This window comes from Leuciscus leuciscus (assembly GCF_965113295.1).
Source record: "Leuciscus leuciscus genome assembly, chromosome: 10".
In the NCBI taxonomy this organism is placed as follows: Eukaryota; Metazoa; Chordata; class Actinopteri; order Cypriniformes; family Leuciscidae; genus Leuciscus; species Leuciscus leuciscus.
The window spans coordinates 15,225,157-15,235,698 of record NC_138734.1 but is presented as its reverse complement, the minus strand read 5'-3'; the positions used below and the strand labels follow the sequence as shown (position 1 = coordinate 15,235,698).

General features: G+C 45.8%; 1 protein-coding gene across 1 annotated transcript; it reads right to left on the bottom strand.

The window, feature by feature from the left end:
• Positions 1-232: 232 nt before the first annotated feature.
• LOC309508160 (uncharacterized protein) lies at positions 233-3,494 on the bottom strand (the record flags this gene model as incomplete). The annotated part of the gene is made up of 3 exons (XM_082182687.1): positions 2,214-3,494; positions 647-1,134; positions 233-243 (listed from the first exon to the last, which is right to left on the bottom strand). Exons 1-3 carry the CDS (start codon positions 2,705-2,707, stop codon positions 233-235), a joined length of 993 nt encoding a protein of 330 aa, XP_082038813.1. The 5' UTR covers positions 2,708-3,494.
• Between the last annotated feature and the right edge of the window lie 7,048 nt (positions 3,495-10,542).

The window sequence follows — 10,542 nt, the reverse complement described above, 5'->3', positions numbered from 1 at the left end:
CTACAAATGTCTGTTAGCGAGGCACCATGCGCTAGAGCCCAAGAGGATGCCACACTCCGAGTGGAGTGGGCCATCACACCAAGGGGGCATGGTCGACCTTGCTGCTGGTATGCCAAAGCAATGGCGTCCACTATCCAGTAAGACAACCTTTGCTTGGAGAGAGCCTTTCCCTTCAGCTTCCCACCATAACAGACAAAGAGCTGGTCTGAGATCCTGAAACACAGCGTTCTGTCTACGTAACCACTGATTGCAGAGGCTCAAAGGGAGCACTCTGCAGGGCAGTTAAATCCACTGAGAGGTCCCAAGAGGGTACGAGGGGAGGACGAGGAGGATTCAGTCTCCTCGCTCCCCTCAGGAACCTGATGATCAGGTCGTGCTTTCCCAGAGACTTACCATCAACTGCGTCGTGATGTGCGGCAATGGCGGCAACATACACTTTCAGGGTGGAGGGAGACAGCCTTCGCTCCCACCCTTCTTGCAGGAAGGAAAGCACGACACTGATCGGGCATTTCGTGGGTTCTTGATGTTTAGAAGAACACCAGTTGACGAAGAGGTTCCACTTCAACGCATAGGCATGTCTCGTGGACGATACTCTAGCGGAAGTGATGGTAGCCACCACCGCTGGTGGTAGGGTACTCAAACCTACCTCGTCCCGTCCAGGAGTCACACGTGGAGGTTCCAAAGATCGGGACGAGGGTGCCAAAGGGGGAAAGCAGGTCCTTCCTCAGGGGAATTGGCCAGGGAGGTGCTGTCGCGAGGAGTACTAGTTCTGAGAACCAGGTCCGGTTGTGCCAGTATGGGGCAACCAAAATGACCTGCTCCTCGTCCTCCCTGATCTTGCGCAAGGTCTGCGCAAGAAGGCTCACTGGGGGAAACGCATACTTGCGTAGGCCCCGCGGCCAGCTGTGCGCCAGTGCATCCGTGCCGAGCGTGCCCTCGGTCAGGGAATAATACAGGTCGCAGTGGGACGAGTCGTGGGAGGCAAACAGGTCTACCTGTGCGTCCCCGAACTGATCCCAAATCAGCTGGACCGACTGGGGATGGAGTCTCCATTCTCCAGCGAGAGGCCGAAGCCGGGACAGCTCGTTGGCCGCCTGGTTCAGGTCTCCCGGGATATAAATGGCTCGAAGCGACCTCAGATGCTTCTGACTCTATAAGAGGAGGTGGCGAGCGAGTTGCGACATACGGCGGAAGCGTAGACCACCTTGATGGTTGATGTACGCTACTGTCGCGGTATTGTCTGATCGGACTAGTACGTGCTGACCCTTGAGCAACGCACGGAAGCGGTGCAGGGCGAGACGTACAGCCAGCAACTCGAGGCAATTGACATGCCAAAGGCGCTGGGGTCCTGTCCAGGAGCCCGCGGCAGCATGTCCATTGCACATGGCGCCCCAGCCCGTGGTGGAGGCATCTGTTGATACAACAACATGCCGGGAAACTCGTTCTAAGGGCACTCCGGCCCGTAGAAAACTGAGGTTCGACCACGGGGTGAAGGTCTGACGGCAGGCCGGAGTCACTGGAACTCGGAGCGTGCCGTGATGCCATGCCCACCTCGGGACTCGATCGCGAAGCCAAAGCTGAAGCGGTCTCATATGAAGCAATCTGAGCGGCGTTACTGCGGCTGCGGCTGCCATATGCCCCAGGAGCTTCTGAAATAGTTTCAGTGGAACCGCACTCTTGTCTTCGAACTGGCGAAGACAAGTCAGCAGTGACTGCGTGCGCTCGTTCGTAAGCTGCGCGCACATGGCGACCGAGTCGATCTCCCTACCGAGAAAAGTGATCCTCTGCACGGGGCAGAGTTTGCTCTTCTCCCAGTTGACCCGAAGGCCCAGACGAGCTAGGTGCCGGAGCACTAGGTCCCTGTGTTCGCAAACCTGGTCTCGAGAGTGAGCTAGGATAAGCCAGTCGTCGAGATAGTTTAGGATGCGAACCCCGTGTTCCCCGAGGGGAACAAGGGCTGCCTCGACGACTTTCGTAAAGACGCGAGGAGACAGGGCTAGCCCGAATGGGAGAACCGCGTACTGGTATGCCCGCCCCTCGAAACCAAACCGAAGAAACGGTCTGTGTCGAGGTAAAATGGAGACATGGAAGTAAGCGTCCTTCAGGTCAATTGCTGCAAACCAATCCTGCGGCCGTGTTTGGCTGTGAGCATCTTGAACGACAGCCTTTGAAGGGAGCGGTTCAAGACGCGCAGATTGAGGATTGGCCGTAACCCACTGGATTTCTTCAGTACAATGAAGTAGGGGCTGTATAAGCCGGACTTCATTTCGGCTGGAGGGACAGTCTCGATCGCACCCTTCGCCAGTAGGGTGACCACCTCCGCTCTCATGACAGGGGCATTGCCACTGTCCACAGTGAAGCGGACTCCCCTGAAGCGGGGAGGAGACCGCGCGAACTGAATCGCGTAGCCGAGTCTGATGGTTCTCGCGACCCAGCGGGACAGTCTGGGAAGCTCTAGCCAGGCTTCCAGAAACTGCGCCAGCGGGGTCATTCGAACCACAGACGTACCGTCGGTGGTGCAGCGAGGCGGAATGACCGGCCCAGGCGAGGGTGGCATAGCGGCCCTGTGCGGGGGCACGGTCATTAGCCTCGTCCTGCCAGAGGAGGCCAGGGGAGGACCAGCGTCCCACGGGGGCGTGCTCTGGCAGGGGTCTGGCGACAGAGGGGGATGAGAGGAGCGTGGCCCGTGGGTGGCGCGTGCTGTCATCCACAGCCTCTTGGGGCTCAGAGAAAGAGCATCAGTTCTTTTGAACGAGGTTCTCCCCCAGCCCTCCACCGGGGGAAGTGGTCCTGCTACCAGCTTCTGAAAGAACTGAGCCCTAACTCCAAGCTGCCTGTCTCAAGAGTGCTACTTAGCCAGGTGTTAGCCGGCTAAGGGGCAGAGACAGGCGGTGCCAGCCTCCAGCGACCTCCTCCTACCCAGGGCCGGTGAAGGCCCGAGGGGAGGAGCCGCATGGAGGTGGCCTTGGCGGGAAGCAGACCAAGGAGACCACACGGATGGATGACCATCAGTGCAGACGAACCTGAGTCCGCTTCTGGTGGCCGAAGCCACCCCGCCGAAGAGCCCAGCCTGGGACATGGGGGAGCTGAGAAAATGAATTCTCAGACCCCCTCACATCAACCTGGCTAAGCCCATGTCTGGACCACTCTAGTGGACACCACCTGACCCAGGATCACGCAGGTACCGATGTCGCCCGAGAGCGAGGTCAGTAGTGTCCGCGGCGGAACGACCAGGCCGGGCATGGGAGGCATAGCGTCCCAGCAAGGGGGCGTGGTCGAGTTTCCTCGTTCTGTCAGTGTTGGCCAGGGAAGGACTAGCGTTCCACTGCGGCCGGTTCTGACAGAACTCCTGAGTCAGCACTGCCTCGAAGGCGAAGGCGACACACAGGACTGCATGCCTGTGTCACAATAGTGACAGAGAACATACAGACCAAGATCGCCTCACGATCAAGGGCAGCGAAGGCGGAGGACGCCCGCGGGCCGCGAAAAGTCACGTGGACTCCCGCGGGAAGCGTCCTGATGCACATCCGGGAAAGCCTACAGTGCTCGGGGGAGGGCGGCGCCACTCCAACCGATGCTTTCAGCTGCCCGGGAAAGCATGGCCATCAGCTCTGGATCTGACTCGACTAACGCTGACCCCTGATGGAGGCAACGCAGTCGAATCCTCATTTCCAGAGGAATCAAGCCGCCTTGTGATGCTGTGAGTGACATGACACCATCTGCTGGAGCCCCGAATGAAACACTGGGTCCCCGAGAGGAACCAGGCACACACGGAAGCCCCACGGTTTGCGATGTAGAGGGGGACGTGTTTTTTTTATATTTTTTTTATTTTAGTATTGTAGTACCACACTGTAACCCTCAGATCACCCTGGCCACCAGCCAAAGTATCCCGTAGGAGAGATAGATTGGGGTGTGGCAGAGGGGACTCTACCCACACTGAGATCATTGAGTCTCGATCTATAAACATCGCGATGGTCATGTTCCCGCAATGAAAACATGACTCATCCACGAGCACTGCCGAGCGTGATTAAGCCCAACACGCGAAACAGCGCTCGTGACCGTTAGGCAGATGAATCACGCACCCACATCCAGTAAATACACGGCCGAACCGTCTTGAAAAAGACGTGCCGCGTGCAGCTCTTTTAGAGAGGAAAAAGCTCAGCAGAGTGGTGAAGCGCCCAGGGAGAAACACACTCACTGTCGGCAGATCACTGCACAAAACAGCAGCAGGCAATACGATCTCGCTGGAACGCGCCATCACACAAACACACTGAAGAGCCGCTCGTCTCGTAGAATGAAGATGATTCAGAATGGCTTGTAGGAGTGAAGAGAACTCTTGGCTCAGAAGCGAAAACATATCTGTATGTTGCCAGCGTACTTCCTTATATACCCCCAGAGGGGGGTGGACCTACGCTATGCAAATTCCGCAGACCCATGGTATTTCATTGCCATTGGCTCGTTTTATATACTCGAAGGTGATACGCTTTCTAAGCGAAACCCCATTCGTCGTCATCCGACGTAACTCGGAGTGACCACGAAAGGGAACTGGGCTGGCGTTGGAAGGTCCAGGTATGGGAGGGTAATCAGGTCAACTATCAGGAACCTGTTTAAATATAGCAAGTCTCCTCCTTTTTCAAACACAGGAAAATTTATGTTTTTAGGAAAAAAATGAGAGAGAAAATAAATATTATTCCCACGAATGTTCTCGGTAGACGAGACAGTCTCTTGAAACCAAAGTACCAATTTATTTGTAGTGCATTTACAATAGTTTTATATAATTAGTTTATTAATTAAATTAACTTGGTCCATAAACTTGGTCCATAAATCAAGCATGATTGCATGAATTAGTATGAAACTCGGTACACATATAGATCTCATCGGGCCGGACAACTTTCATGCTCTAAGTTATACGCCGGGCCAACAGGAAGTCAGCTATTATGGGTTGTTTGGAAAACGCATGATCTGGAATTTGAAATATTCCTCCAAGGGAATTCATCAATCGCCATCAAACTCGGTGTGAATGAACTCAAGACATTGAGGATGCTAAATTGCGGAGGGATTTTTGATATCTGGATCGGTTTGGCCGTGGCGAGGAAACAAATTTATGGTGAGAAAAGAGAAACACGAAGTGTTATAACTTCTGCGTACATTAACTGATCTTGATGAAACTTTAGCAGTGTGTTCGTGGTAAGAGGCCGACCAGATGGATGTAACTATTGTGAGTCAAAGTTATAGTGCCACCAACTGGCAGCAGGAAGTGTGTCACTTTCAAAATGCTTTTACCTACAGTAACAAAACTCAGTACGTATATTGTTCTCATCGAACCGGACAACTTTCTTATTTACAGTCATTAGCTCCGAACAAAAGGAAGTTAGATATTTTGGTTTGAATGTGGATTTTTTTGTGTGATATTTCAGACTCTGAGTTTTTAGCTACTCCTCCTAAGTGGTTTACTTTATTGACACCAAACTTTTTCAACATGATGAAAATACATTAAAGATGCTGAATTGTGAACGGATATTAAATATCTCAAATGGTTTTGCAATAGTGAAGGATTAAAGTAAATGTCCAAAAAGAAAACACTAAAAGCCTAATATCTTCTAAAAATGTAATTATACACCATTTATTTCTATATAAAATTATACAAATATCAGAACTAAACCCATTTTATTCTTTCTTTTTTTTCAATTTAAGAATTATTTATATGTTTAAAAACAGTAACAGTACTATTTAGTCAAACAAAATAAATAAATCAAGTCATACATAAGGCTATACTGCCCTCTTGTGTTCAAAATCAGGTACCTATTGTATTTATATATAAAAATATTAGGTATGTGACTGTGAGGATATTTTCCCATCGGTTAATCGATGTGTGACACTGGCGGGGGCTTTTAAATCGCTAATATAAAAGTGAAAGTAAAATACTTGCACGGACATTGGTGTGGAGCAGAGCTAGCGTTTTCAATTAATTCCAATGGTAGTAGGAATGAACTAAAAAACATTCACTCTGTTCTGCTCTCTCCTCGCCGTGGACGCACACCTTTATGAATGCCCGTGCTGCCGTGCACTTTTTAGTTTCAATTATATATTTAAATCTGCATATTGTAATATCTGCAGGGCACCCTCTAGTCTATTCTTAATAAATGTATGCTTCATCTTTCATTTTTAATTTCTAAATTTGATCAATAAATTAAATTATTTAGATGTTTACCGTATAAAGGCACCGGGGTAAATAATTAGTTTAATAATTAGATTAATAAAAATATAAAAAAGACATTGAGATAAAAAACTGTCCTTATGCAAAAGTTAACTTCGCACTCATTTTAAAGTGACCTATGACATTCAATGACATGAATCCATCTAAATGTAAATGATCTCATGGATGTGGCTGTTATATATATATATATATATATATATATATATAAATAATTGTAATTAGGGCCCGAGCACCGATGGTGAGAGGACCCTATTGTTTTTGCTCCGTTTATTATTATTCTTCTCCAAAGTGAATCGCTTTTTTGAGGGCCTAAACATGCTCGAAAACTCATGAAACTTTGCACACGCTTCAGAAGTGGTGAAAATGTACGTGTGATATGGGTTTCAGAATTGTGTGGGGCAAAATGGCTCAATTATTGCCCCTACATTTTGCCCCGGCTCTACGTTTCACGTACATGTATGAAATTCGGTACATACATGTAATGACCCAATACCTACAAAAAAGTATCTTGGAGCATAGCCCTAAACACAACAGGAAGTCAGCTATTTTGAACTTCCTCTCAGATTTTGAGCAGTTTTCGCCATTTCCTGATGTTGTACTTTAACAAACTCCTCCTACAGTTTTGAACTGATCCTCTTCAAATTTGGGAGTGTAACGTTAAATTGCGAAGATCTTGAGTTTTCGTCGAAGGGTGTGTCCTCGGCGGCCTGACAAATGTAGATGTGCACACCCAATTTCAGCCTTTTGGTGATATATGCAGCATCAGATAAGTTCTCTGTCAATATTGCTTGCAGTTCCGATGTTGCTAGGCAACCACAAACAGCCTGCAGTAACTCAGGCATGTAATGTCCAATCTGCCCCTAACTTCACCTGTTTGATAAGAGTCCTGTCCTGAACACATGACCGTGCTCATATTCAGTTATAGTAATAGCGCCACCTGCTGGAAGCAGGAAGTGTGGCAAATACAAATTACCTTAACATAGTCCTCCTATATTTACTGCCCACCGTGCTCTGTTTTCCTAAAGGCGCCGGGTGGTGGTGCCACGGGGGCGAGGGCCCTTTTCATCACTGCTTGCAGCTTTAATTATAATTATTGTTATTATTATTTTCTTTTTTTTTAAATTGACATGATACTTTTTTTGTGCCTCTTTGAGATGGCACCACAAGAGGCACAAATATTAATTAATTAATTTATTTTAGTGTTTAAAATGTTTCTTCTGGTTCAACTTTGTAAACAGGCTAAGCATTCAGTTGTCAATTACACTCTGACAAGAGTTTAACCCTTCCATTGCTGTGTGCATTGGCCTGCATTGAAGGACAATAACTGTATTAGGCCTTGTCTCTTCTTTACAAGTTTGATTAACAAAGTCATAGAACAAGTTTATTTGTATGCACTGACAACATAGTTTAAAAAAAATAGTTTAACCCTCTGAGGTCTGAGCTGTTTTCTGGGCCTGGAGGTGTTCTGACATGCTCTGACATTTGTGTTTTTTTCTGTTACTAGTGACATTTTCATGGCTAAAGTCTAATTGCACTGTATTCAGCACAAACTCTGCTACAATAATATATCAGCAGCATGTATGTAAAAGTTTGTAGTTTTGAGATAATGAAATTTATGCGTGGTTTGTGAAAATACAAAAAAAAATTGTCACTGAAATAAGGCCATGAAACCCATGAAACCCATACTGATTATTTCTTCACAAGACTTTTGAAAATTGTATGACGTAGCCTAGAATATTTGCTCCAAAACTATGTGAAAATCACCCTGACTGCTCATTCAGATAAGACAATATATTGATTTAAAATTTCTAAGACGTGTTTTGTGTGACAAAGCCATATTCGAAGAGGCGTGATCATCTCATGAATATGTAAGCTTTTAACACCTGAGAAAGACAAAGACACTCCCCTAACTGCCCTATTAGGAGCGATCAGGCCCTGTCATTCAGAGCAACCTTGCACAAAGAATGAGGAGATTTAAAAAAGATTGACTTTTAGATTGTTTGGATTTATTTACAACACAACATAATCCAAAAATACACAACAAATGACAAAAGAGCACATTGAAAACAATGATCCAAAGACAGAGACCTTTGTGCCATTCCTAAAAACATTGTACATACCTTTGATTTCCAAGGTGTTTGATTTTCACTTTACCATGTTCATGTACAGAGACTCATGTGAATGTTGAAGTCAGCAGGACTCAGTTGCATCTGGTCCCTGAAAGAAAAGAAAAAAGTGAACATACTGGTATCAAGAGAAACTAGGCCTGCACGATTTTGGGAATACATTTTAGATTTTTCTGGTTAAAATTGCTTTTTAAAATTCACAGAATACACACACACACACACACACACACACACACACACACACACACAAATGTTTCCAACAATATATAATATAAAGAACACCATATTTGTTGTGCCTTGTAGGCAAAAGCTATGTGCAGTACTGCATAAAATAATTTTATTTTACAAAGCAGCCTATAAATCTTCCAAAAGATTTCAGTAACAATGCTAGAGAAAAATATATTGATTATCTTATGTTACTTCAAATGTTTCCATTCGTTATGATGATATGAAATGAGATAATAGTAAAAACATAAAGCCTAATGTTTGGTGCATTTTTCCTTTCAAACGCAATCGCGCTCCAAAATATGATACATTCAAACCCACAGCGCGCTCCAAAATATGATACATTCAAATCGCGCTCCAAAATATTAAACATTATGGTTATACATATCTATGCTTGAGCAGATATCCACAAACAGTATTTAACAGTAAACACGGGTCTAAATAGTATAATATTCACCATATATCTAGCAACAGTTCAACTGCAATGTGAAGTTTATGCAACAATACCATAAACTAATAAGTAAGAATTTCTTACCTTACATCTTTCTTGTCTTCAAATCGCGTTCTTCTTCTTCTGATGTAAATCCAATGTAAGCTCACAGCGCGTCTTCCAAACTCGACGAAAAGCAGAGACTTGTGAAGTGTTTTGGTGTTTTGTGTTTGAGGTAACGAGGGCGTTCGCGTTCCATGTGGAGATTTGCATGTGAATCTCTTTTGCGCGAGTGGGCGTGGCCGAATTAAAAGTAATTAGCAAGCGTTTGAGATACTGGACATCCTGTTGGTTTTATACAAATTACTTAAACAGAGAATATTTGTTTTCAGTTTGAATCCGATCATTTAAAAGTACACACTTAAATGTGTATAAAGGTGTATGGCTCATAAATGTGTGAGAAGGATTCGCTGAGTTTTGTTTCAGTTTATAGACGTGCTCAAGAAAAAAAAGTTCACCGCGACGGAGAGGCAGAACGCACACCCTGTTTATTTTCTTTATTTTACAAAAGCACAATGTTTTGATTTGATTGTAAGTGGACACATACAAAAGTAGAAATATCACAGATTCTTTTTTTATATTTCTTTTTTCTGTATAACCATAAATGACGGAGTAATTTAAGTTTATTGTACTACAATGTGAAGAAAATCCAGCAAAACGCGGGGGCGCGTTTTCCGACCTCAGAGGGTTAATAATTTGATTAATAAAAAATATAAAAAAGACCTTGAGATAAAAACTGTCCTTATGCAAAAGTTAACTTCACACTCATATTAAACTCATTACTTCAGACTTATGAGCCATCCAGAAACTTGCGCTCTGCAAGCGAACGACGTCTTGTGGTGCCATCTCAAAGAGGCACAAAATCTCTTTCACGGACCTTTACCATGACTGTTCCCTGCTGGTGGAATAGCCACTTTCAAGAAACGGCTGACGACGCATCTTTTTCAACAGCACTTGATCCAGTAATACAAACACTTTCTCTTCTATTCTATTCTATAATTATTATCTTCAGTCGGCTGACTTGAAGCCTCTTTTGCTCAAGACCACACTCCTGCTAGTCCTAGCATCAGTCAAGCGAGTGGGCGACTTGCAAGCACTCTCTATGAACGCTTCCTGTCTCGAATTCCAAGACACAGTTATGTACCCGTGGTGCTCTCAACTCCGTTCAGAGCCCAGGTCATTTCGCTATCTGCGCTTCCCTTACTGGAGGACGATAGATAATTGAGTCTACTCTGCCCTGTTAGGGGTCTCAGAATTTATCTAAAGTGTTCTGCCACATTCACACAGTCAGAACAGCTCTTTGTATGCTTCCGCGGCCGTACCAAAGGGCTTCCGGTCACAAAGCAGAGATTATCACGATGGATAGTGGACGCTATCTCTCTAGCCTACGCCTTGATGGGCCTTCAATGTCCCATAGGCGTCAGAGCTCATTCCACAAGGGGCATGGCCTCTTCAAGGGTTTGGTTTGGTTTCCAGTTAAGTTG